Source organism: Coturnix japonica, chromosome 20, assembly GCF_001577835.2.
Source record: "Coturnix japonica isolate 7356 chromosome 20, Coturnix japonica 2.1, whole genome shotgun sequence".
Lineage (NCBI taxonomy): Eukaryota > Metazoa > Chordata > Aves > Galliformes > Phasianidae > Coturnix > Coturnix japonica.
This window is the reverse complement of record NC_029535.1, coordinates 10,520,696-10,548,319: the sequence shown is the minus strand read 5'-3', so window position 1 is coordinate 10,548,319 and position 27,624 is coordinate 10,520,696. Positions and strand designations below refer to the sequence as shown.

Here is a 27,624-nt window from a genome sequence, read left to right as displayed (position 1 = left end):
ATCCTCCATCTGCTCTGGAAACAGGAAGTTCTGCCCTCCTTTTAGCTCTTTATGTTTAAATTCCTCCTGCAGACAGCAGGTAACTGGTTAAGAGCTGCATGGGAAAGACACAGAATGGTTTAGTGTGTTTGTGTGCGTCTGTGTGCACCTTTTAATAACAGGGAAACTGAGGCATGGCATTGACATGACTCACAGAGCTATTGAAATAGTGGTGGAACCAGCACTGAATCCAGCTCAGTTGTTTAGGAATGCATGGTGGTGGGGGCAGAGGCAGTGCAGGGCAGCCAGGGTCCATAGTGTGGAGCAGTGCTAAGCCCGGGGCGCTTTGGGGGGGCTCAAATGCCACCCCAGGTGGGTGCCTTCCCCTCACCCCTCACTGATGGGAGCATCAGCCCTTAGCACTTGTGCTTCAGATTAAACTCAGATTAAACAGTTAAGATTAAACTCTCCCATACTTCCTGAGGAGCAGTACCAACCTGCTCTTAACCAGGCAGGTATTTGCCTAAATTTCTCTCCTGCCTTGGGTGTGGTTTCTTGACCAACTGAAATCCAAGCTGCTGAAACCCAGCACAGCCCTCCAGCTGCAGGCTCCCTGCCCTCCCGGTGCGCACAGGTCAGGAAGCCTGTTCTGTTTTTAAACATAATCTTTCTCAAACCATTTCTTATTTGTTTTTGCTGAGTTAATTTTCTGCTGGATCAGCTCCTTGATCTGACTGAGTGCGTTAGGGATGGTGCTGGAATGAGGGAGGCCACAGGAATGCACAGCTGGGGGCAAAGAGAGGGTGGCAGGACTGGGCTGGGATGCCTGGCGTTTCCCTAAACCAGGGAGGTGACTGAGCATCCCCCGCTCTGCCTTTCAGCCACAGATAACTCAATTTCACTTTCTTTTTTTGTTCCTTGTAGGCAGAGTTGCCCTTTCATCACACAGCAGGACAAGGGGACTCACCTTCCTCAGGGTCAGGGAGGCTGAAAGTCTGTAAGGGTGGACTGGTGGAATGGGGAGCAGCTGGTCCCGCTGCCTGAATCACTTACACCTGAGTGGCTCCCAGCTCACATTTTCAAACTGAATAAATCTCAGCTCAGTGTTGTGTTTTAAAGCGGCATCACTCAGAGGGAAAAGAGAAGAAAAATTCTACTTGGAAGGTTTGGATCGTGACTCAACACCTTAGGTAACAGTGGCTGAAGCGGTATGTGTCATTGAAGAAATAGCAATAGAAGAAATGCAAACCTTGAAGCCTCTGGGTTTGACATATTTCTTTTAAAAGTGATGTTTGAATCTATTTCCTTCTTGTTTTGTTGGCTTAAGTGGTCTGGTTTTGTCTGAGATTGGATACTTCCTGATTTAATGTAGGATGTGTTCTTTAAAAAGGGGGGGGGGAGTACTGAAATTGTATCCCCTGCTTTCATAGAAGTAGTTGGTAATCTTTTCTAGCAGTGCTTTCTATGCTCCTATTGCACCAGGTAGAGCATTAAAGAAATGCATTATAGTTGCAGTGCAGGATCTGCTTGTGTGTATTCTTAAAAACAAAACTGCTGTGAGTGTGAAAGGAGCGGGGGTCTGTTAAAGAGTCATTTCTTTAACACGAGGCTCACAGCGATTGACTTCAGCCCGCAGTGGGACACAAAGCAGCGTTTATTCTGCTGCATACAATGAAGGATGATGCAGCTCAGACTGCAGTGGTTCAGCCCTCAGATCTGAGCTTGAATTTCAAATCCCTTTCAGACAAGGAAGGTACAAAGGGGATTGTCTTTCTCATGGACAACATCCTTCTCTTCCCTCCTTTCTTCCTGCTGTGTGACCGCCATCCTGCTTCCATAGGGTCGGTTCCACCACAGACAGCGTGCTGAAATGTTGGCACCTTCATGTCATCATCATCTTCCTCCTCCTTCCTGGATCAATTAAGAAACCAGTTTTTCCTCTTCTCTGCTCCTGTCCTTCCTTCTCTTCTTGAGATGGAAAGGTAAATGCTTATGGTGAAGCAATCCCTGTTTGCTGGCACTTGCTGCATGGGCTCATTTCTATAAGAACAACCTCCCCGTGTTTCTTGAAGCTCCACACAAGCCGTGTTACCAACTGAGTAACTTTGTGATCTCTCTGAGCTTCACATGCGTGCTCTTATCTGATTTTTGTACCAACTGCTGGCACTGCTTTTGTTGGTGTGCAAGTCAGTACGCTTAGAAGTATCTTTAGGAGATAAGGAGTCTGATTTGAAAACACGAAATGTGCAAAATTCAGGTATGTGTTTGATGGATTCATGCTGCTCCCAGCACTGTGCACTCCTGTTAGGTGAAGTGCCACAGCAGAATCTGGCCATTCACATTCAGTTTCACTACGTGGAGTGTAAAAAAGTGGAGGCTCTGCTCACAAACTCATTTCATGGCTGTTTTCAGACATTAGACACAAAGCAGTTTTCCTCCTTTCTGCAGGATCACTTTCATGCTCCTTGCCTTCCCGCTTTGATGTCCTCTTTTCAGCTTTAACCACATTTCTCTTCCATTCTGTTTTGCATCTTCTCTCATTTGTCTCAAACAAAGTGCAAGTCCTAAATTACAGCAAACTTTCTTCTTCTTCTTCCAAATATTCCCACTGAACTAACATGTGTTTGGGGAATTTGGGTTGTTCCTTTGGGCTCTGCACATGCCAAACACTTATATAACTACAATAATAGCATTATTATTTGCATGAAGCTGCATAATTAGCTTGCATATTTAATTACGCCATATTGGATTATCCTTATCAAAAGTTTCTATTCACCTCCTCGGCGTTATTACTGGGAATGTATTCACCAACACACGTAATCGCATTACGGGTAAGCCGTTGTGTTTGCTCTAATCCAGGAATTTAAGCAGGTCGAGGCTGGGATGGACTGTGCTCAGTGTTGGTTCTCGCTGCTGCTGTTGGTGGGAGGGGAAGTGGAGCTGAAAGCTGTGGTTTGGGCAATGTTGCTTCTGATGATGGTTGCAGTAACTAAGCTGTGATCTTTGGGTTTGTGACATTGGGCTCTAATGCTGAATTCCTCCACTGTGTGAGGTGGGCAAAGCTCAGCCCTTCATGACACAGCATGTGGGAGCACCTCACAGAACGAGATCCCTGTGGGGTATTTCTGTTGTTATTACCCCCGAGAGCATAGAGTTGAGTTCATAACACTGGAACACTTGTGGTTTAATACTTATGACATGTCTATTTACAGCCTGAATGTAGCCCTATGGTATATCTTATGTGTTTGTATGCAGCTGTATATTGGTACAAGTGTGTGTAAACGTGGTGGTGTGCAGTAATGTCGTTATGCTTTCTGTAAGCAATGCGTTTCTATAGCAGAGATATCAGGTGAATATTTTTTATCACAAGGCCACTTGTAGATCCATACATTGCCAAAGCTGCCCAGGTAACAAGACCATGGCAGAGGAGCACACTTAACATTGCAGCACCTCTGTGCTGTGGCTCAGAAATCCTGCCCGCTGGCAATGCTTCCTTACAGTGTGCGCTCTTTGCTACACGGTGCGTCATCAGATTATCGGGGTTCTTCTTCTTAGCGTGTCTTTCTGTGTTCTGGAGTGTTTTAGGTCTCTGCTGTTTGCGTTCACTAAAGGCAGGATTTATTTTTTGGAATCATCTGTGTATGAAAAGCTCATAAACCTATTGCGTGTTTTTAAAGCGAACACCAGCAATAGCTGATGCTGACCTGTGAAATGCAGCGAGACAAATTGGGATGGTTTTACTTTTTCTCTCCAGGCAGGTGCGGGGTAATGCCTCAAAAGAACCATTATTTTGTGCCTTTATTCCAGTGTGTACATAAATGCTTGCATAACACTTGCACAGCTGCTGCACAAACTGCTCATGCCACAAGTATTAGTAATCCTAGCAGGGGAGGTTGCATGGAAAACTGGGGTGTGTATGCTAAACCATATGTACCGTGCCCCTGAATCATAAAACTGCTGCTGCTGGAGCGGAGAGATTTTTGGAGACCGGTCAGGGAGAAAGAAAGATTCTAACAGCCGCACCCCGAGCCTTCTCTTCCGTTCGAGGCTTATCGTGCTTGAGCATTTAAATAAGCGGGAGGCTGCGTTGGTCCGACATTCCCGTAGCGCAGCCCCAGCTGCTGCCCGCAGTCCGGTACCGCCGATGCCGTCGCAGCGCTGATCTCCGCCTGCGGGGCGGCTCGGGGCTCCGGCACGGGGACACCGCGCTCACAGCGCTCTGCTGCTCCAGCGTTTTGCTCTGCTGCTGTAATCCGGCACAGCCGCAGCAGCAGCAGCTCGTTGCTTCTCAGCACGAGGAACCCACCTGGGTGGCTGCAGTGAGCGCCTGGGACCGCGGCCGCTCCTTTTGTGGCGGATCCGTCATTCGGAGCGCAGCGCTATCAGCGGTCACCTCTCGGAGATTGGGGCTTCTAAGTTTTCAGTCGGACCCTTTTTGCTCGCTCAGCAGTGCTTGGCGCGCACTGAGGCTGCTTTGTCAAGTGCATCCTTTCAGCATTCATCCAAAGCCTTTCGCTGCGGTCGTCTGAGCCCCATAGGCAAATATATACTGTTGGGCTATTAAGATAATTTTTCAGTTAAGACATCGTCAAACTGCAAGCGAGACAATAGAAACAAACCCCCTTTTGTTCCGACTAAACTGTTCCTAATGACCCCCTCCACAAACAGCGGCCCCGGCCCGGCCCCAACAACGGCCCTTTCTGTCCCTGCGGCGCTGAGCTTTGCTGGGAGACCGCGGGGCAGAGCCGCTCTTGGTGCCGTCCGAAGCAACCAAAAGTAATCACTGCTGTGTGTGCGTTTCCACAATGAGCATCGTGTACAGGGCGCTGGGCCTTGCGACTGTCGGGAAAGCGGCAGAAGGAAACTCTTACGAGTTCCATGCGAACGTTTAATTAATTAGTTGTTTGAGGTCAGCTAAATGATCTGCTTTGCTATTATGAGAATCATACAAGCATAAAATCTGGAGAATTTAGGGTTTACAAAACCCTAAATTTATAAAATCCTTGCATTTGTTTTGGGGGTAAGAGCCACCTTTGGGGGTTACATGCACTTATTGTGGATGGGGAAGGCCCTGTGCACGCAGGGTTCTGTCCTTCGGTGTCCAGGGAAGATGGAGTTATGGTGCTAAATTGAACCCACTGAAGATGAAACCCACGTTCTTCTGCCTCAGTAACTGCAGGGCACCATGCAGATAACTGTCACACAGTGTGTCTGAGCACGGTTGAAGGCCATGGAAATTATGAATCGCTTCCTGATTAGTTCTGCCCCTATTTCTGTGCCTTGAATGCATGAGAACAATAGCATGGGGGACCTTCCATTTAAACAAAATCCTATTTACAGAACATCTTCATTGTATGTAATTAGAAAGTGTTGATAGGTCAGACAGCAGAAGTCCTTAAGTTGGATAGTTTGGGAATTGCGCTGATTACATTTGCAAATAGAAATGTCATTTTCTTCTGGGAGAAGCCAGAGTTTGCATTCCAGTATCTGGTTTACCAGGGGGATTTCCAGCTTAACACGTGAGCTACTGCATCGATTAGAAGAGATGGAAGGAGAGAAAATATCCACAAAGACAGGAACCACATGTTCTGAGTTAAGGTTTAGTCACGGGGACTCCCACAGCAGTCAGAGCACCTTAAGGTCCCCATAGCATTCCAGAGGGCTGCAGGTTCACCTCTCTTCTTTGGGTGTGGAAACTGTGCTGTGTTCTTCCTCCATAAGAGACTGGGGTGGGAGATTTTGGTGCATCCCGGTAAAAGAGAGTGTTTGGGTAAGGGCAGATGAAAGCACAGCGCCCTGTGACAGGACACGGGGAGGAAGGGAAACGTCAGAGGAAACTTTAGGAAATTTCCAGTCCAAACAAAAGGATCTTTGTGGAAGATGCAGTTGGCATCCAATGGAAGGAATGGGGATGTAATGAATGGAGAGCGTTTGCAAGTTGTGCAGAATTGTTCTCAGCCCTGAGGCAACAAACAAGAGCAGAGCTTTGCTGCTGACTATATTTGGTGTGTATGGAGGAGCAGTTTGGACATCGAGGGTGCTAACGAAACTCAGAACATAACTCATGTCCCCACTGCACACTGTGCTGCCGCACCACGGGCACGGAGGGCAATGCTGCTCGGGGACAGTGCTGAGGAAGAACAAGCAGGGCCTGACCTGTGACAGCCATCCTTTTCCACTGCAGCTTATTCAGGTTCTCTCGTTAGGGTAATTATGAAGATCAAGGGAACGTCATGGATTTTCTATTAACCTTGATGCAAATTTGCCTTCTCCTGAATGCAATGAATGTGGTTGTTCATGAATCTCTGAAGCCAAAGTGTGCTTACGTGGTGCCATTGTTCTTCATGCAGTCTTGAGATTCTCTCAGATTTTAGCTATGTTAGTTGTTGTTTATTACAGCACATATAAAAGCTGATTGTGAGCTTTCAGCTTATATTAGCAACAGTAGGGCACAAATCTATTGGTATAAAACAGCGATCTTTACAGATCTGCACTGGGAAGCGGGCTGTTCAGAAACAGAATATCTAGCATATAAAAATCCAAATGGTTTGGACATTTGTTTTAGATTTGTCACAGAACAGTTTAAAAAACAAAACATGAATAGAAAGAATGAGCCATCCCAGAATAGCCAACATCCAGTGGCTGGGGTATTTACTTGGGCCCTGTCCAAGCAGCGCTTTATGGGATTTGGAGCAGGCATTTGACATCGTGTTTTCAACATCATTTTTGTCAGACTCAAATCTGGGCTCTGAAGTGCACCAAAAAGGAGCTCACTTGGAGGGTGCGCTGTGTAGGTGTGTGTGAGCTGCTGGGCTCCTCAGCTGCAGGGAGACTTTTGGGGCAGCAAAGCCGAGTGGTGGTGCAGAGGGCACATGGGCACCTGCTGTGCTGCGTGCAGCCGGTGCTGTGCACATTTGGGTATTTTCCTGACTTTGGGAGTGATTGAAGTAAGGAATGTTCACGTTTCTGCCCTAGTCTTACTCAGAATAGATTTTATTTTGCCATGGAAATACAAAGTTTATTTCTGTGGGAATCAATGTAATACTTTATAAAAGTTGTATTTTTCACAAACTGGCATTTCCTGGCAGTAAAATCACTTTGCCCCGAATCCCCAACCAGTTTTCTGAGCTGAGATGTAACTCTGCACTGTACAAATGCAGTTCACCTTCAGTATTGTTGTAGGTTTATGCAGAGACGATAAGTGAAATGCTCTGGGGTGTTCAATCTGTGTGTATATTCAAAAGAAACACGCGGAGTCCAATGTGAAAAGCTCTCAGTGTCTTGAGTTTGATGAACACCGAAATTAATTGGAATTCAGGATGAAGAGAAAAAGCAAAACACCACACAGCTTACTGGGTCAAAACTTCAGCTCCTCTCCTTTGCTTTGCAAACACAGAGCTTGCAGCCCGGCCCTTTCATGCCTGTTCCCAATCCCACCCTGACGCCCAGGCTCTGCTGGCCATACGTGCTCAGCTTCTCTTTCAGGTTCAGCCACTGCTCCTGCCAGCTTCCCACCACCTGTGTTCCCTCCTTCCCATGTCTGTCTCACAGAGCAGCCCATTCCCACCATGGATACGCTTCTGGTGGCACTTAGACCTTGGGCATTCCTGGCTAAGAAGTGAGACCTGACATTGTCTCAGGGTAATCAAAGGGAATGTAGAGACCACGCATCTCAGCAGCGCGCTCCCTGTGCCTCAGTGCTCTCAATTCATTAATCAGCATGGTTAATTTGAAAGAAGTTCCCGTTTCTGCAGCTGGTTATTAGGAATACTGTTGTTGGGTTAATGGCTCTACTTGAAAATTGTTGTGGCATCACTGCAGATGAAGTCATCTCACTCCAGGATGCCTTGTAATAACGCGTTATTGCAGATCATGTATGCGGTTGTTGCCTTGTTTCCGTGGAAGAACAAAGTAGAAATATATTTTGCATCAGATATTAAATGTGGCTTGCCCAATTCCCAGGCAGTTAAATCACCGAGGAGCTTGCTGTGTTTGATACCGTGTCTGCCTCTCTGCTTTGTTCCCATGTACAGATTCAGCATCTGTAATATTTCACTTTGAACATTTGCTTCTGACCAACTGAAGTGTGGGCAGATGAAAACAAACACCACACAGAGACATCAGAACCATGTAAGCCATCTGCAGGATGTAGTGTAGCTGTGCTAATTCATTTAGTGAGAAGTAAAGTAGGCTAATTACCTACCGAGAAGCAGGATTTGTTAGCAAGTGTCTTGTGCTCCTGGAACCCAGTCTAGCTTGTTTGGAGCTAGCCCAGGTAGTCTGAACAGGTGCTGCACACACTTCCTGTAATTAAGGAAGCACTGGGGGATGCTCCACCTCAGATGAAATACATAAACAAGACTCTGGCAACTTCTGGTCAGTGGAGATCCTATCATGCCTCTTCGTCTGGCTCCCTAGGGAACTGCTTACACAATCTCGTTATTTGTCTGACCCAGTTTCCAATATGCTGGCACATTTGTCACAGGTTACAGAGGAGTTTCAAAGGTGCTTTGTCCTTAGCAATTTTGCAAGAGTTAGCACCTACCAAGAGGAGGGAGCTCTTATTAATGCTCCCAACGAGAAGAAGGCAGGATTTAGCAATTCTTCATTGTGGCTGACAGCAGCAAATGATTCTGATTTGCAGGTTGCTCTATCGCTACTTTAATGCACTGTTTTTTTCAGCTGGCAAATCCATAAAGCCTGGGGCTGGCTTAAGGACACTGGGGTATCACAGCAGGGCTATGGCAGGGGACAGTTGGTGTTGTTCTGGTGGGGATGTGTGAGAAGTGTGGCACAGATCCATAAGGAATCAAGCTTCGTTAGTTGCTGGGAATCATTTGTTAGGAAGGTATTGAGATGGTGATTTGGTATTTTTAGATACATTTACACTCTGATTTAACCCTTCTACTGTTTCATGTATCAGCCATCCATGGCACATCTCCTTGCTGTCCCACAGCAGGAATCCGCTGTTATTTGACCTGTAAAGATCATTGTAGTAGCTTTTCTCGGTGTGCATTTAATAAAGTTGTAACCACTGTGACTATAACTCACGGCTCTCGGTCGCTCCGCAGTGGTGCAACCAGCGGTTCGGCATTCCAGTGCCATCAGTTCAAAGGGAAGTATGAAAGGCTCAGATGTGTGCCAGAGCATTGTGACTTTTATTACTCCTCCCTCACTTCTCTGTTAGGGAGATACATTCTCTAGCTGCAGAAATAAGGAGTACAAAGCATCCTCGGACCTTGTAGTGCAAAATGTAAAAAGTGATGTTATCTGCAGAAAGTGGACTTTAGATTCTATCAGCGCGCATTTAGCATAAAGCATTTCCTATGGTAATGTCTCTCACTTTCCCAGACTTTTACGGGCTCCAAGTGGCACAGAGGCTGCAGACTTCTTTGTAATGTTAATGAATCATCTTAATGGACTGTTTTAGCAGAAACATTCATCACCTTTTGTACCACAATGATTTTTTTTTGTTATACTTAAATGGTTAAGTAGGCAATAAATGCCTATCAGACCAACCACTATGGTCTAGTCATCCACCTCGCCATAAATCACCGGTGGATTATTATTGTCCTGTTTAATTAACACACTTAAGAGATTCAGTCCTTGGATAGACTTTCACCTTGCACTAAGCAGGCATTAACATTTCAAGGAAGAAAAAGTGTGTTTATGTGCAAAGTGTTAATCAGTGCGACCCGGGGCTGGTAGCGGTGGGTTGGATGAAATATGTCTGTGTGTGTCTGTGCAGCCCTGGCTGTATGTCCTGTCGGTTTTCAATAGGAGCTAAACCCAGACCTTCAGAGCACTTGTTTAAGACATAGCACATGGTCGTTTCGGTATCATCTGCGTAAGGGCTTGAAGGTACTTGAATACCTTTGATTGTAAATAGCAGCTCTGAGGGATTTGACTCCAGCCGTTAGGAAGGTGATATTTTTTTGTGAACACAGAGCACGGGTTGGTTTGTTTGTTTCCTTTTTGTGGTCTGATTCAGTCTTACTGCTCTTAGAGGACTCAATCAAACCTCTTTCTTCTTCTGCAGCAGAGGGTGAGAGGGGAGCACTGATCCTGTTGCTCCTCTGTGAACTCCTTTCAGACTTCACAGCCAGGAGGAAGCAAAAAAGTGGGAGCGCCCAGGGAGGGCCGGGTTGGAGGAGTGGGTGCTCCTTGCAGGACAATCTCGGCAGTTCTTTTGCAAACGAAATTCAGGCATAGGACACAAGCTGTGTGCAGCATCGCTCTCAATCTGCTGACATTTTTCTCCGTAGTTTTCTGCTCCATGCTGTTTTCCACCTCTTGGCAAAGTAGAAAGATGGCAGTGCTTTCTTCCTTCTCCTGTAATGCAATGTAATGCATTTAATAGTAATTTCCTTGTCTTTTGTCAGAGGATAAAGTCATGTGAAAAAGGCTCTTGTTAATGCAGTGTTTCCCATCCATGAAACCTAATCCTGCTCTCTTTGATTTTGTTCGGTTCGCAGCGCGGCACAGTGCCGCCTGCAGATGGTATTGGTGCTGTAGGAACGGCAGTTGAGTGAGGTTAATCGAGTGCTGTGTTTCCATCTGATGGACACAGCGACCAGAGCATGAATGTCAGAGATCGGAGGTGTTTGAGGCTCCGATCTGTGCACATCTCTGTCCTCCTGGCTTTCCTGTGAAATTATTTTCTGGTACAGACCCCTGCAAATTATATTAGAACTAAAACTACAAGGTGGAACATGAACTTCTGAATTATGAGATTAGATCTCTGAGTATCCATTCATTTCCTGTAATGAAGTTTAAGTTCTATAAGATATAAAGATTCCATAGGTGTATTGACTAGCAGAATCAAATGCTGCATGCATGGAAAAGCACTGTTTAATGATGCCTGTTGAGGAGAGGCAAGGAAAGCGCTACAGTTTTCACTGGATGCTTTTGTTCCACATCCACAGCTGCCAACCTTCACACTCATCTGTAAGTTTTTATCCTACCTGTAACTGGAAAGGTGGGAAATGATTCACAACTGAGCATGTAGGAGAAATCACAAAACACCAAGGTTTGAACAAGGCAAGAAATTAAACTGAGCTCTTAAGAGGTGCACTTTTATTGCATGAGAACCTACAGTGACAGAAAATAAGACTGTCACACGTGCAGTACAGTGTTACAGTGTGTGTGCATTGATTGCACCATGCTTTGGGGGCTTTTGTTTTTTGAGGGTTTTTTTGCAAGTCATTTAACAGAGATGCACAAAAAAGCACAGAGTTTCAAGCATAGGCATGTACTGAGAAGAATCTCCTTCATTCCCTCTAGACACACCCTGCTAATTAAATCCATCACTGCTAGCAGTAAGCCTTAGGGATCAATCTTTTCTAGAGCACTGTTACTATCCAACATTTTAGCTCATACAGTGGGCGGCCAAGATTTCATGTCTATGCATATAGCAGGACTGCTAGCCAATATTTCCTGTTCTTCTCCTTTCCATCTCAATCTGGGTACATAATGTAGGTTTTTTTTAGCAGGTAGGTGAAATGTCAATGTTCTTTTCAGATTGCTTTCTTATACCCTAATGCAAAAAACTGTGGGAAGGTGAGATGTGAGAGCAATAAAATTAGGCATCTGTGCTCTGTGTAGCAAGCTGGCCATGAGAAACTGCAGGAAGGATGAATATTGAATGACTTCTATAGTCCGCTGGTTTTTATCAGAGCAGGTCATCGACCAATGGGCTGCTCAAACCTGTTCCACTGCTTCCCCATTGATTAAATATCTGGAGACATTTATGTGCAGATCAAATTCTCCATAATCTATTTCATCTCAATCACACCCAAGCCCTTTTTCAAGGTAGGGCAAAAACGTTCCCTCCAGTGCTGAGAAAAGATGGTATATCGCCCTAATGTACTTCTGTGTGTTTCCTTGGAGCCAAACTATGACCTCAGATTCCCAAGGGCTGACATCAGCGGGACTGCGGGGAGTGTTAGAGAGGTGAAACCTGCCTCATGTGCCCCAATGTCAAGGAATGGTTCTTTTTTTCCCATTGTCAGAGCTGACAGTTACTGGAGAAGGGAGGGAAAGAGGGGCTGTACGGCTTCCAGCCAACCTCCAATGGCCACCACTCCTTCAGACATGTAACCCCTCCAGCCAAGCACTGCCCATCACCTCCATGACTGTGTTCGGGTGCTCCATTGCTACACGGATCCATGGCGTGGCCAGTGAGAGGGAGAGCATAGCAGGTCTTCACATGGCTGAACAACTTCTGTCTCTGCTCCCTGGGGAAACAAATAAAATAGCTGGTATAAATGAATGTAGATACGCTATTACTAATCTTGCCAGTTCATATGAGAGTGTGGGAAATGAGTACAAAGATGAACTTTTCATCTCATTGAACTCATTCTGCCTCAGTGCATTTATAGGCAGCTATAAATTCCTGTGCCTCAGGAGGCAGCTGGCAAAACTTCTAGCACTGGTTTTATTTTTAAAATTATGATAAAAATATGCATTTGTGCTGCACAGAAATGCTTCTCCAATATGAAGCCAGTTTTCTGATTTTACAGCTATAAGAACTTGAAAAGTTATTGATCATTTCTCAAACATTCAGCGTATTTTTATTGCAGTGTTTTAGCGTGTTCCACATAACGGAATCATGGAGTGGGTTGGGTTGGAAGGGACATTTAAGGTCATCTATTTCCAACCCCCTGCCATGGGCTGGGACACCAGTTTGACCTCAGTGTGTTGCTTAATGTATTTATTGCAAGTGTCTCCAGTAAAACTCTGAAACAAATGTATCATTTCAAAGTAAAAGTTCTCTCCGTTTAGGAAGACTGAATACTTTGTGACAAGGGGAAGTAGGGATGGAGACTGTTGCTGTTGTCTGGTAATGGTGGAGAATTAGTCTGAGTGTGGATGGTTACTGCATAGCATGTAGGATCTTACATTGTGGAACAGGCATTCTGTAACTTGGGAAAGGGGAAGATTTTAATGGGCAATGAAAATCAAGATGAGTTTCTTTTGCGTCGTGTAAATTGCTGGTTTATTTCCCCCAGATGATGCACAATGGGTGACTGAATGCATCTGATGTGAGGACAATGTCCTCTTCTGCTCTGTGTTGTGCTGCTCCTTGCTGTGCACCAGGAAGATGAGCACAGTACTGATGTGATAGCAGGTTCTGAAATCAAGAGTTGTCCTCAGGGTGTTATGGGAGCCTCTTGAGCAGCCTTCTGGACCTGGAGTCTGTGGCTGTGAAGGTCGTTTGTTCCCTCTGTTTTTAAAATAAATACTTTAAATGCCCCCAATGCTCATCTCATCTCTTTTATTCCAGCATTTCAATTTTTACCCTGTTGCATCCAAATCGCAGCCCATGAGCTGTCCAGTTCTCTTCCTACTTTTTTTCCAGAGTAAGTGTGACATGAAAGGCTTTGGGCAGTAACCTTGTAACACACTGCTGGACCAGAATTAAACTCCGCTTATTATTTTTTGCAGGACTCCCTAGGGAGTTTTGCCACAGCCTTTTCTCTCTCCAGAGAGACAATACCAACTCGTCCTCATGGCCATCCGTTCTGTCAGCCCAAGCAGACAGACAGATTCCCATCAGTTCCCATGGGCAGACCCACGATTCCCAGAAAACCTCCCTCTAGCACAGCACTTCTTAGAAGAGCAGGAATTGCTTCCAAATGCCAGCAGTGCCTGCCGCAGTGTCAGCAGAGGCTCTCACTGCCTGCACAGAACTGCAGAGATTTGGGTCCTTCCCAACGGCCAGTGTGGTCTGGTGGCCTTCCTTGTGTCAATTACTCCAACAAGTATTTTATTGCTAAGATGTTGGTGTGAGTTTGACTGTTAATTTCCCCATGGTAACCAATTTTCTTTGTTTGTTGGCAAAAAATGCCTGCTTATAGAAAATGCCATATTTCTTTAGTAGACTCACTAACATACAAATGAATGCCATTATATGTTCATAAATATATATTATGATAAACCTTTTGATACATATTTTATGATCTTTATGATCAAGAGTCCTTGAAAAGCTATTTAAGGAGAAAATTATTTTAACAACTGTAAGACTTATCAACTTGTTCTCCTACTTACTCTCCCTTCATTTAACAATTCAATACCATTAGTTGTTGAATGCAGTTTCTGGAGGTAAGCTTGAATTTCAACCAACTGAGTTTTTAGAGGATATGTGTATTTTTTTCTATAGGACTTAACTGGTTTTTAACAGAACAAAGGAGGATATGCAGAAAAATAGTGAAATAATAATATATGAACGCTGCTCCAGATGTTTAGAAAGGAACTGTCTGGTAAAGCAACAGGTTGTTGCAGGTGCGTGGAACTGCCGTGTGTTTCTAACAGTGTGCATGATGTTATCATGAGTGATGACTGAGATGTGAGATCTGTCAATCAGAGTCTTCAATTAATGTGTTTGTTAATGTTTTGTTCACTGATTTGATTAAGGATGTTTTTAATTATTGACTTAAGCTGATGCAACATCCTGTGATGAACACAGCCTTGCAGATGTAGAGATGTTCTTAGCATGTAAGCGATTGTAGTATGAGCATGTGTTATGTTAGGAAATTCAGTGATGAGTGTTAGTCAATTTCATAAGGACCTGATTGGAAGTTCCCTGTCTGCTTTACCATTTGGCCATGCTATATATCTGACATTAAGTGTTATCCTGTAATAAGAAAATGAAATGAACAAGCAAAAACAAAGCCCTTTTCCATCTCACTATAGATATTCATGGACACTGTGCATCTATCTGTGCAGGAGGACTAACCACAATAGCTATTTCTGAATAAACTGTTCCATAATAGTTCCCTGTTGATATTCTAGTCTGGAAAAGTCACGGGTCAGATGGGAAGCTGTTGCAGAATAGCTTGTTCTGCAATAGCAATTCCAGTCAATTTTCCAGTGCAAAAAAGCTTTCAGTCCTTTGCTCCAAACTCCTGTTTGTGCCAGAAGATTTTGTCTTCAGAGGGTAGTATAAATTTGTTCTATTCTATTCTTTAAGCACTGAACACCCCTTGGGATCAGCCAGGGAGAATTTTATATTGTAGGAATTTGTGTTTATGTGCACAGATTCTGTAATTCATTAATGAAACTTTGAATTCATACCTTCTTCTAACAGTGATCTGGATACCTTTTTGGCTGCAGGGCATCCTCATGGCTCTTCTGGCTCAGCACTTCCCAGAGCCTGGTCCCAAAACAAGGCATAAAGCAGCCTGGAAGAAGATCCCCCAAGCCAGGCTCAGGATGGTTGTGGTTTTCATTGCCAGCAGCAGTGAATCAAAGCAAAACAAAGCAAAATGTCCTACCTTCTTCCATGCCCAAATCCAGAAGATGGCCTACAGCAGCAGCATCCAGCTGGCACATTGGAGCTTTCCTGCAGTAGAGAGAAAAGAATGGACTACAACTGAATGGTACACAGAAAGAGACTTCACACAGCTGTGGAAGGGCTACAAATGTATCTGAGGAAAAGGTGCAGAGAAGTCTTCAGAGAAGGCCAAGTGAATCTTACTGCATCCGGAACTGCTCACATGACAGCCTGGTATGGCATGATTTGTTTTGATTCCTGTGTGTGTTTGAATCATGTTTTCACCTCTGTTCCAGTGAAAAAAGCAAACAAACAGAACCCAGCAAACCACCACAGCTGTGCTGTTTGATATTTGACGTATTCTGTACTGAGCCTCAGGACCCTCTGAAGCAAAGGCTGTTTCTTGTCCAAGTTGCATCACGGTGCCGCTGGCATTTTTGTGGTATGGACCAATTAATATTAGTAACCTAAATTAAAATCTCCAAATGCATTTTGAATAGTGACATGGAGCTGATTTTAATCTAGGCTTTCAAAAATGAAGCAGGAGTGCGTTAATCACCTGCCCCTCCCTTCTCATTATTCATATGGCCCACAGTCCTCAGTGTCAGAACAGGCTCCTACATCAACCTCTTACTTCACTTTCCCCAGGCATTATTAGTTAATCACAAAGGTCTGAAGTCCATCCTGAGTTTTACCTGTTGGCATAAATCTGAGGCCACGGCAGCAGCGGTGCAGCTTTCACATAAATGAAAGAACAGATTTTGGCACAAGTATTTTTAATGTACAGCAGCTGGCAATTTTGGGTTTAAGGAGCAAAATCACACCTGAGTTCTCATGTGCTCGAGAACTTTGCCAACAAAAGGGGAATAAAACATAAACAAGATGTTTTACCTTTTCCTAATCCAGAGGAAATGGTGCAGCTGTTTCCAAGAATATATTCTATTGACCGTTATGTTCACGCTGTCACATCAACATTGGAACAGAAGACATTCTTGCTTTCCAGTTACGTTTGAACACAAATGTCTTTCATTTGTTTGTTTCAACATATTTTCCCTTTAACACATTTTTTTGATCATCAGAATTTTTCCTAATAACGTGTTTATTCAATGTTCAGTTAAACCAGATTTGGAATTTTACAAGTATATAAATGTTTACAAATCAATCCATTAAATGCACTTGCTACTTTGATGGGATGACCCGTAGCTACCTGAAAGCTACCGCTGTTGGCAGTGGGTTTGTCAGAGCCCAGCTGCTCAGACAGTAAGGGTGGCTGTTGCTGGGGGCTGCAAGGAGGGTGGAGGGAGCTGTCAGCCCCCCTCTAGCCCCCTCTCCATTCAGCTCTTGTTATCTCTTTAGCTGACACATGGACACTTCAACCCAAATTCTCATTTTAATCCTAGTAGTGGAGAACATGATAATAGGTAAATGTTATGCATTAATAGTAAGAAGTAGACAGGTTTTCAATGCAGAAGGTGGTGCCATTTCATTCCCTGATTCTCTTATAGTTCAGCACTCATGGGATTTTGATACAGAAGGCAACGGATGAAGAGTTTAATGTTTATATTTGTTACTTGTATGTGAAGGACTGGTGGGTTATTCAACAACAAGGCAGGCTTTGTGTTTTATTTCCAGCTGAGTCACTTCCACAGAGGTTTGGATGTTTCAAAATATCTTCTCACTTTATATTCCCTCCTGACAGGCTCTTCAAAAGAATAATAACAGCAGTAGAATGCCCAAGTTCCCATTATAAAATCTTATTCTTATTTTCATGCAACTTTTGCAAGACCTAAAGCTGCTGCAGCTGATTTCCTTTTAAATTAATTTGCTTTTATTTTTACAGTTTGCAGTTACATCCTTGCAGCAGTCTATTTTAGAGCAGTTTGGAGACCAGTGAAGGATTGAAATATGGTGGTTATGATAGTACTATTGGAGCTCAAACTTCTCAGCGCATAAAGTTTGTCTATTTGAATGCTCAGACAGAATTCTATTTGCAGCTTAATTATCGTCACTGAACTTCTGATGGCATTTATGCTGAATTGGGAAAAGGCATTCTTTTCTTTAGTTCACTTGGTGTTTCTTTGTCTCAGATAAACGTCCTGCTGCCTAAAATAAATTATTGCTCCTAAAAGCACAAGAAAATGTTGGATCCTTGTAATAGAAGTGAGATGAAAATCACTTTTCCTTTTTAAGAAAGGCCTGCTAGAATTTGCTTCTGAAAAACTAAACAAGAAGAGAAGGTAGTAAAAAAACTTGCTCTCATGGTGGTTTGGTTCTCTGCAGAACAGATTGCTGCAGGTGTTTCTCCCTCCATAGCTAAGTGAAACGAAAACGTCTACGTTCTTCTTTTTCTTTTTCTTTTTCTTTTTCTTTTTCATTTTCTTTTTCTTTTTCTTTTTCTTTTTCTTTTTCTTTTTCTTTTTCTTTTTCTTTTNTCTTTTTCTTTTTCTTTTTCTTTTTCTTTTTCTTTTTCTTTTTCTTTTTCTTTTTCTTTTTCTTTTTCTTTTTCTTTTTCTTTTTCTTTTTCTTCTTCTTTTTCTTTTTCTTTTTCCTTTTCTTTTTCCTTTTCTTTTTCTTTTCCTTCTTTTTTTTCTTCAAAACCCAAACATATTAGTTGGAAGGGGCAATTGCATTTGAGGTTGTTTGCTGTTAGCAGAGAATGACTCTTCATCTCTCTTTTATTTCCCTTTTTCCTTCAGGCTCTGCTCATTAGAAAAGGATTGGTAGCATTTAGTGTAACTGGCAGGTGATAGATCTGGCTCCTGTTACATCCTAACATTGCACAGTAAAATCTGCTGGCTCACAAGGTGTCCGTCCTTCCAGCAATTGTTCAGACTGTGGCCAAGGGAGGCAGCAAGAGACTGAAGCTTGCTGGAACACAGTAGGCACACTCCCAGCAAGCTCTTCAATGGCCGGTAGGGATTTTGTTTTTCCTGCTCTTGCTTTGGTGTTTAAGCTTCCGTCTATGTCCTCAGCACTCTTCACTGGTCCAAACACTTCTGCTTGTCCTGAATCACTGCAATTTGGAGAAGTTTGTTTTAGGCATGAGTGAGATACTGGATTTCCCATGCTAGCTGATGCCAACTCAAAACAAACCTTTCAGATTCACTGGTCTGCCAGCCAGTCCACTAAAAGAGGTAAGAAATGCATTCCACTGCAGTTGTGTGAGCTGAATGCAGGAGACGAACTGCACATAAAAAGAGAAGCATCTTTTGATAAGACATTCAACAAAGGAAAGGAAATAACATACATTTATTCTATCGATGCAGTGATTTATATAGGAAAAGTCAGTATTAGGCAGTTTAATATCTTGGCACTAAGATACATGCACATTTTTGCTCTGTGTTGCTCTTTTATCTGTAGCATGTAATGACTACAACAGTTTTTGATCCAGACAGGCTCTTCTGCAGTTACAGAACATTCTTGGAAGTCAGCATCAGGCATTTCATATAGACCATTTCATAGCAGAGCTCCCTTCACAAGAGTTCTGATAAGAGCACATACTCATGAAAGAAATAGGCAGTCTTACAGGAATTATCTATAACAGGCTGTCTTATAAAACAAATGGTTACTTACCTACCACACCTGTTTTACCAAAGCTGTGAAATCACACTGTAGAGCTTAACAGCTTCAAAGCAGCACTCTTCTGTGTGCCATCTGTGGTGCCCTCTACTGCACATCTTTGTAGAAGCAAGCCAAGTGCACACGCAGCTGCATTCCTCATGCTGCTCTTTTTCATGTCTGAACGTTTAATAGGGGTTTATGATTAGTTTCTCTGTTCCTTTTCCCTCTAACCCACATAAAAATACATTCTGCATTTATAATTGACATGCTTTAAAAAGAAAAATAATTGAGGAGAGCTTATAGAGTGAAAATGAATAATTAAATAGGGCTTTCAGAAATAGACCTGCTAGTTCTGGTTGTTGTTCATTAGTTAACCTGGGTACTAGTTTATTTGTTTTCATGTACATACGTATTTATATACATATATTTAGTTTCTTTTCTGGTAATTCTGATGTAAGTACTGAGAATCTCCATCCTGCTTTTTTTCTAGTTGCTGTTTGCTGCTATAAGGAAGGAACAAGTCATTAGATTATCTTCTCTTGTGTTGATATGTATCGTTTTATTTGCTTTTCTTTCCTAGGAGCAGGTTATGTGTTGTCAGCTCTACATCAAACAAAAATCTGTTGATTTTTGATGTTGAATTGTTGGAAAGAACTACAGTTTTTACATAAATATTTCCGGAGTGATCTCAAGGTACCTAAAGGCCAAAAGACTCAACATGAAAGAACTGAACATTTCAATTTATGATTTCCCCTTTCTTCTGCTTGCCTCTGCTAACTGAAGCACCTTGTGTTCATATCTGAAGAGCCTGGGGCTTTCCTCAGATAAATCAATTCATGATTCTTTTAATTACCCACTCAGGATGGATTTGGACTGCTTGCTCTCGTGAGTACCAGAAAAGAAACTTTATAGGCAGCAGCTAAAGGAGCAGCAACATAAGCCTGCTGTCTCCAAGGTTTTATGCCCTGTGTCGTCTACCTGGCTAACAACAAGCCTAAGCATGGTGACTTTTGAAGTGCTGCTGGCAGTGATTTAGACACAGCACAGCTTCCACTGTTACTGCCTGCTGTGCACAAAAGGCAGTGTTATCAGCACTGAGCTCACTAGTATTTTCTCTGGAAAGGACAAGCCTTGAAGATATTTCTATCCTGAGCAAGTACTAATGTTCACAGAATGACTGCTTTCAGTCAGTCAATTGCTATGACGCAGTTAGGAGTTTAAAACAGTCCTTGGCCTATCACAGCTGCAGAGGTAAGGGCTGTGTAAATCCACAGACATGGATTTTCATCACAGCAGAGCTGCAGTGAGGGGACCTGAACTCTGTACAGGGCAGGAGGAGCATCCCGGGCATTGAATCACATCTGCTTTTCCACTGAGCAGAAGATGGGCACACAGTGCTCTGCTGTCCTGCCCCCCCCAGAAGGACGGCATGTTCTCTTGGAGCTCATGATGTCTTCCCAATTTCTGGCAGGAAAGAGGCAAATATCCAAGAAAAGTGGTACGAAACACACCAAGATAATAAAGACACGTGGGGTTTCCTTTCAGATTCACAGTTTAGCTGTGTATCGTCTGTTCTGAAGTGATGCCCTGTGGCTGAGGGTTCCACGTGAATCACACATGGCCCATTTCAGCCAAATGCAGCATTTTTTTCCTTAAAGCTCAGCTTCCTTGGAAGCCAGCAACTCATGGCTCGTAGGACTGCAGGTTGAATATTTGTTCTGAACGTGAGTTTTTAATGGCGCATTGAGAAGAATATGATGGTGAGCCATGCCGCCATTTTGTAATCGATCATTTCACTGGTCTCAGTGCTCGTGGGGATCTTGGGTGCTGCAGAGCTTTGCTTAAACAGCTGCTGAGGTACAGAAACCACAGAGATGGATGGGGATTTGGGCTTCAGTTGGTGATGCAGGTATTCAGTCCAGTGGTCAGTGGGGCTGTAGGTCAAAGGGGCTGTAGGTCAATGGGGCTGTAGGTCAATATGGGGCTGTAGGTCTATGGGGCTGTCTGTGGGGCAGGGCGGGAAAGGCCGCGGCCTTGGAAAGGGCGGGAAAAGCCCTCGGTCAGTCAGGAAAAGCCGTTCTTCAGCTCAGGATCCTGCAGCAAATCTCTGCTTTCCCTGCATGATACCCACACAGGTTCCATTTGGAGAATGAGCTTTACCTCCCAAAATACCCTTTTCTAATCTGGAAGTCTCTTTAAAACAGCTTCAACCCTTCTGAGGAGGTTGGGTGGGTGTGCATTGCCCACCATGGAGGAGCGCGGTGCTGAGGTGCTGGCTGGGCATGAAGATGGCTCTGAGGAAACCAGAACATCAGCTCATGGCAGACACGTCCCAAGGTAACAGCTGGGAAATGATGCACTGTGCTCTGTCTGTGGTAGGAGTTAAGCTGGCAGTGCCTGTGCAATGGTAATGGGCTCGTGGCAAAGGGAAAAACATACTGTGCTGCAAAAACATGGCAGAGAACAGCCCTCACACCTCACACTGTCCCATCACAGATGAGTTTCCTCAGACTTCCAAGCAAGTTTGTAGGTACAGACAGCAGTGCAGAAAACAGTGATGACAAACACGTTGAGTATCATTAAGATACAACAGACAGCATCCTAGACATACCTTATTAGGGATATTAATCGTAATAGTATGACTTGGGCAGCCCGTGGTCTCTGTGGCAGGGTATGGGGAATGCGTGGTTCTAGTGCTCGGTTTGCAGCTCTGGGGTTTGGAGTGCATTGCTTTATCACAGTGCAGATACTCACTGGTAACTCTTTCTGTACAGTTATGTTATGGTTGCTTACTAACAGTGCTGGAAAATGAGTTTTATATGCTTACGAATGTTGAAGATAACTGCCTGTGCCATACAGAAGCTGGTGTCTGTTCACACTGTTAGAAATGAGGAGGCAAATGCTGTAAGGCAGTGGTGCCCTCAGCTCTGCCTCATAGAGAATGGGAATGTTGTTCTAGCAAAACAAGGAGTAAGTGCGAGTTACAAAGTGGAAGAAATGTATTCAGATGACAGAAGAGAGCTGCAGTGACACCTGGTTGTTTGGGGACACTCACTGCTAGGTTCAAATAATGGTTCTTACTGATTTTGTAACAGTAAGATAATTCATTCAAGTATGGTCTACACTACTTATCTGAGTGTGTTACTTAGTGACAAAATAGGTCTTTGCTGATACATCTTTGTGCTACTATAAGTTTTTCTTTGTTAGTTGTCTTTGGTTTTCTGCTCTTAAATCCCACCTATTATACTTACAGTGGTGTATAGCAGAGTTGTAATGGTAAGGACAGCTGAAATGTTGGTGTCAGATTGCTTATGAAAATAAAGAGCATCTGTCATAACACTCAGAGCAGCCTGAAGTTTGGATGTAATGCATCTGCTTGCAAGGTTACATGGTCTTTGTAGGTGAAAGATGCAGGTTCGGTTGAGACCAACCATTCGTATAATTAAAACCCTTAACAGTTTGTTTAGGGCAGCAGATCAAAAGGTTAACGTGCAGCGGTACAACAGGAAGTATTTGTTCTGTTGAACATTGTTTTAAATTTACAGCATTTAAAAACAACTTAGCACAAATCACAGCCAAGGCCAATATTACATCATTTGAAGTAAAACATTAATCATGAGTCAGAAACCAGCCAGCTGCTCTGAAAGCTCAGCTGGTGAAAAATCCAATGGTTTTAGGGTTGAATAGAAATGTACTTTTAATTGTGCTTTCAGTCATGAATCTGGAATGGAGAGTCAAATCTTACGTGGAAACTAAGGAGAGGGACATGCAAAAACAAAGGAGGTTTTGAAATGTATATGTATATATACATATATACGTATGTATCCCTGAAGCAGTTTCAAATTAAATGATTTCTGGAAGGAAAGGGAAAGATGATCAAAATGCAAAGTGGAACTACATTAAATCATATGAACTGCATAATTGTTTTATTATATTATTTTTTTGTTTCAGTTCTGAAGTTCTTGAAGCAATAGAAAATGTTGTTCTGGATGTGCTTGAAAGTTTGGCCAAAAAACAAGCCCCTGTTCTCACACTGGCTAATAGATCAGTTTGGAGGAATATAGAGTAAGTACCGTGTGTTTTGAAGTCTGGAGTGAAAGGGAGTGAAAGTGTAAGGGAGTGAAACATCGACTGCCGCTCTGTGCAGATAGGATGCATTGAAAAGGCAGTGAAAAGCAGCACTGCAGGATGGTGACTGCCGAGCGGCAGGGAGTTGCTGCTGCACTGGTTGCACTCTGCCACCCAAAGGATGCGAGGAGCAAAGAAAAGTTTAGAGGAACTTGATGTGGTTTTGTATATAATGATGGTTGTTTCACTGCCAGTGCTTTTAAAAAGTACTTACAGACTTCTAAAGTGGAAAAGGGTGCCAGAAAAGGCTGTCATACCTGAGGGCACTACAATGAAATGCTAAGAAAACACGATCTCCTTTGACTTTAGGAGAGGGCTCTCAGTCTGAATAATCTTGGATAGAATCATTTCATATCCTTACTCTGTAAGTTTACAGTTTTATTGCATTTGTTTGCTGTATGTCAGATTTAAAGATTCTGTAGGTCTACAAATGATACCACACTCTACTACAAAACAAATAAGAAGTGACTGCCCTGCAACAGCACCAAAATTTGGTAAGTTCCAAAGTTGAATTCACTATTTTAGTGTATGACACAAATATCAGTCAATGTAAATACAAATTTTTCAATGAGCATTTCTGAAGATTGACAAAAATAAATCTGTCGTGCATTTTTTCAGCTATGATGCTCAAAATACTGTCTATGATCTATAGGATGGTGCAGAGCAATTCTTATGCAACTAAAAGGTAACGTGATGTTTCTGTAATTTCAAATGCAGTTGTATTTTAAGAACATTACTGGGTGAGCAGTGTGGGATGCAAATCTTTCAGATAACAGATTTCTCTGTGTGAAATGCTTTATGGCCATTCGATTATCCATGCCCTCAGCTGAGTGTTACTCTGCATTCTCACAGCTTGATAGTGTTTTCAGTATTGTAATTAGAAATACACGTTTTTGTCTTGACAGAGACATATACTACTCAGATACGCTCCTGTTTGGTAGCCAGAGTGTTGTGGACAATTTAATCAATGAAATCTCTTGCATGCTCCAGATACCTCGGAGATTTCTGCATGTAGTAAGTGGCTTCTGATAACTGTTTTTATTCTGTAATCATTTCCAAATTATATGGGTTGTGTGTAAAGCTGAATTATCAGTGAAACCAGATTAAGTTCTACCATAACGTTTGAAAGGTTCCTGTTTTCAGAGAAAATTCATACATTTTTCTTGCTTCCAAGAGTGGCACAAAGTGCTAACCAAAATCTCAGGGCCTTTTGCTATTACCTGGGAAGGCAGTGCTTCATCTGCAGAGTACAAGGCTTCTGCTTTGCATTTCATACTGGGATGATTTGCTAGCATGGGGTATAAATGGAAATTTCAAATCAGAGATAGAACCTTCTGAATGTCCTGCATCTCATGCTTTACAAGAACTCCTTAGTATGCACAAATGCAGTTGTTACTATAACTTATTGTAAATCTACCTTCATATACATGATGTCAACAGAATTGCTTTGCATCTTAAGAAGTTGATTGTCGCTGATAACTGCTTGTTACCAGTTCGAATGTTTTCCAGATTTTTCTTGGTTTGCCCATGCAGTACAGTAAAATAAAAGCACGTAATTTCCAATTTACTTTATGCAACTTACTATCTTTTTTTTTTCAGCTGTCTACATCTAAAGGTTTTGTTGCTGGTAATTTAAGTTACACTGAGGAAGATGGTACAAAAGTGAATTGTACCTGTGGTGCAACAGTATGTATTAAATAACAATAACAGTAATTAGGATAGATAGAATAGTTGCAGTTGGAAGGGACCTACATAGATCAACTACCTCTGTGTGATATCCTGTACTTCACGTAGCTCAGGTTGCTCCATACATTTATTAAACAGATCTGATACTAACCCTCCCCAGCTTCTCTAGTAGCAACAATACAGAAGAATATTATATTATATATTGTATATTAGGAGATGAATGGTTGCTTTAGGATGTAATGGTGTCCTTCATTACCTAATGTTGTTATTTCAAAACATATCATTTTATCTACCATTAATTATTGATTTTGTTTTTGTTGTTTTAGGCTGTTACTGTGCCATCTAACGTTCATGGAATTAAAAGTATCCTTTGAGCAGAAACTCTCAATGTGGACTGAAAAAATAAAGTAAAAACAAAGAATATTCCAAGTTAAACAATATTCTGGTAATTTTTCATCTGTCTCTTGGCTCCGAAATTGAGCCATGAGCTGCTTTTGGCTCCAGAATAAGTATTTTAGAACATTCAGACTGAAGTGATTGCTGTGACGGATTGTATTACATGCAGGTAGCCTTAACATAAAAGATTTGTATTCACATGCCAAATTTATATTAATTGTAGAAAAAGATGCAACTTTTCAGAGACTCCTGGATGATGAGTTCTGCATTAAACTGGCCCCGTGTATAATGATTACGGTATGCACTTTACATTTCATATTGCTCAGTTAGACACAAGAATTTACAAGATACCTCAGCATCATAACAGTGCTCAAACTTGGCCAAAAGGCAGTAATAAGATAGTGTGACTTACCATATTTATAATGTTATATTATGCTGGTAATGAAAATATGAAACTAATGTTGTAAAGACTCATTTCCTCCAGCCACCCTCTTAGAGCCTGGTAGTTCATCAGACCCATCTGGGTGCTGCAGAGTCACAGAAAGCCCCTGCTGTTGTCCTCCAGGATCCTAAACTTAGCAAGCCCAAGTGAAATCAAATTGTTCGGTTTTTAGATTTTATTAAAAGAGTTATGGAGCTTGCAGAATGAATTAATTCATCAGTTAATTATGTACTGGAGGGATGTGTGTATATCCACACCTACATGTTCTGGGACAAAGGTGTTCTGTTTGCATGTTTTAAATGGCAAATGTAAGCATATAAGTAGCCAGATGTTGTTTGAATTGACTTAAAACTGTCTGTTTTATTTTGATTCCTTAGGGAAGAGGTGTACCAGATCTTAATACACGACTTCTGGTCAGAAAGCTGTGGGATACATTTCAAATTCCTGTTTTCACCCTTGTGGATGCAGATCCACATGGTAAGTCTGTAGAGGTTCTGTAACATAAGAAGAAGTAAGATTTACCCTGATTCTCGTTTTGCACTGTTATGCCATAAAAGTGAATTGTTAATGCAGTCTTCATAAGCATTCTCAGTGTGAAGATAACAGATACCTGACAATTGGTATTCTTGAATGCAGGTGTGGAAATAATGTGTATCTACAAATACGGATCTGTGGTGAGTATCATTTTCCATTCAAATATATTGATCTGTAGTTCAGCCTTGAAGTTCGGATGCATGATGAGTCAGAATGGTTACAACCTCTTTGTATTTTCTTTGAACACAGGCACCATTTTTAGGTCTTGTGTATCTGCAAAAAGAGCTTATCCATGTGACAAAGGAAACTGGATAACAATGTCAGGTGTTTCATTTGACTGTATCTCAGTTTCTTAATGCTACACAGGCAGTTTTCAGGAAATCCAAATAGATTTCTCAAAGGGTTTAACTTAAAGTCTCTGAATGTTACAGTTGGCTTTTCTTATTCTAGTCGATGTCTTTTGAGGCTCACCAGCTCACTGTTCCATGCATAAAGTGGCTTGGTCTCCTTCCATCCGATATCAAGAGGTCAGTTATTTCCCCAAAGGAATGAAAGTCTTCTCTTACAGTAAATAAAATCTGACTAAATCCATCAACTAAAGCAACAGCAACAAACCCAGCACCCAACACTGAAATCCAATATTCTTTTCTCTTTTTATCCATTATTCTGGCTTATAAAGAAGTCACTTGGAATCGGTATTTCTGTGGTATGTGAGAAAATGTAGTAACTTTATTTACCCTTTCAGATTAAATATACGGGAAGATGTCCTGATCCCATTTACAAAGCAAGATCAAAATAAGTTAGCAAGTCTACAGAAGAGACCTTACATTGCTTGTCAGCCAGTGTGGAAGAAAGAAGTATGTACAAACCTATTGTTTCCTATTTCTTACCCTCCCCAGAACAAATCCGATCACCTGCATCACCTGCAGCCCTGTTCCTTCCTATAAACTCTCAGCATAGCAGGAAGGTTTTGCAGCAGAGTCTGGGTCTGTTGCAGCATCACCCATTAATCAGATCCTTTTTCTTTTCTTCTTTTAGCTGGAAATTATGGCAGCATCTCAAATGAAGGCAGAAATCCAAGTCCTGGCTTCTCTTTCATCAGATTATCTTTCCAGAGTGTATTTACCAAACAAGTTGCAGTTCTGTGGGTGGATCTGAATGCCTGTTTGCATATGAGCTGTTTTTCTTCGTATTGATTTGTTTTCTTGATTACTCTTAGAGAAAAACAGAGACACAAAGGAGCGTGTATCAGCATCTTGCTCAGCTTGTTCTTGTACCATGATTAGTGTTGTCTCTTCTTTCTATTTCAAGCCGTAAAAGGAATCACAGCTCTGTTACACTTTGTTCCACTCTGTGCCTTCTGCGCTGCAGTGACCCTTAAAGCAGCACCACGGCCACAGCAGGACACTGAAACGTGTTAGTTCCACCCAGGGGATGCTGTTATAAATGGCAGTTCAGATTGTTATAAATGGCAGTTCAGGTTGTATTAAAGAATTGTTTTCTTCTCTGTCTTAAAGCAAAGCGATGCTGTGTACGCCTTCCAACATCTGCAAAGTAAAGGACTTTGATAGCAACGTATTGTAAGCAGCTCCTTACAATAATCGATCCGCAGCCAAAACTGATG

General features: G+C 42.5%; 2 protein-coding genes across 9 annotated transcripts in view; both read left to right on the top strand.

The window, feature by feature from the left end:
• Window positions 1-16,449, top strand: part of LOC116654281 — a 246,302-nt gene extending 229,853 nt beyond the window's left edge. Inside the window, exon 6 of the mRNA XM_032448569.1 lies at window positions 15,094-16,449. Coding sequence (XP_032304460.1) covers window positions 15,094-15,411 — 318 coding nt within the window. The 3' untranslated portion in view covers window positions 15,412-16,449. The remainder of the gene's footprint in view (window positions 1-15,093) is intronic.
• A 1,382-nt stretch (window positions 16,450-17,831) lies between these two features.
• Window positions 17,832-27,574, top strand: SPO11 (SPO11 initiator of meiotic double stranded breaks). Of its 8 annotated transcripts, XM_032448547.1 has the most exons (15): window positions 17,836-18,387; window positions 19,395-20,312; window positions 21,019-21,151; window positions 22,766-22,879; window positions 23,348-23,436; window positions 23,561-23,627; window positions 23,848-23,956; window positions 24,542-24,628; window positions 24,955-24,991; window positions 25,212-25,321; window positions 25,844-25,943; window positions 26,103-26,140; window positions 26,451-26,527; window positions 26,746-26,857; window positions 27,039-27,574. In XM_032448547.1, the coding sequence occupies exons 2-15, from the start codon at window positions 20,198-20,200 to the stop codon at window positions 27,156-27,158; spliced, it is 1,308 nt and encodes a 435-aa protein (XP_032304438.1). In that variant the 5' UTR covers window positions 17,836-18,387; window positions 19,395-20,197; the 3' UTR covers window positions 27,159-27,574. The 8 variants fall into 8 exon arrangements, 7 of the variants coding, with proteins under 7 accessions (XP_032304443.1, XP_032304440.1, XP_032304441.1 ...); XM_032448546.1 differs by having other exon boundaries at window positions 17,836-20,312; XM_032448548.1 differs by having other exon boundaries at window positions 17,837-20,723.
• The last annotated feature ends 50 nt before the right edge of the window (window positions 27,575-27,624 follow it).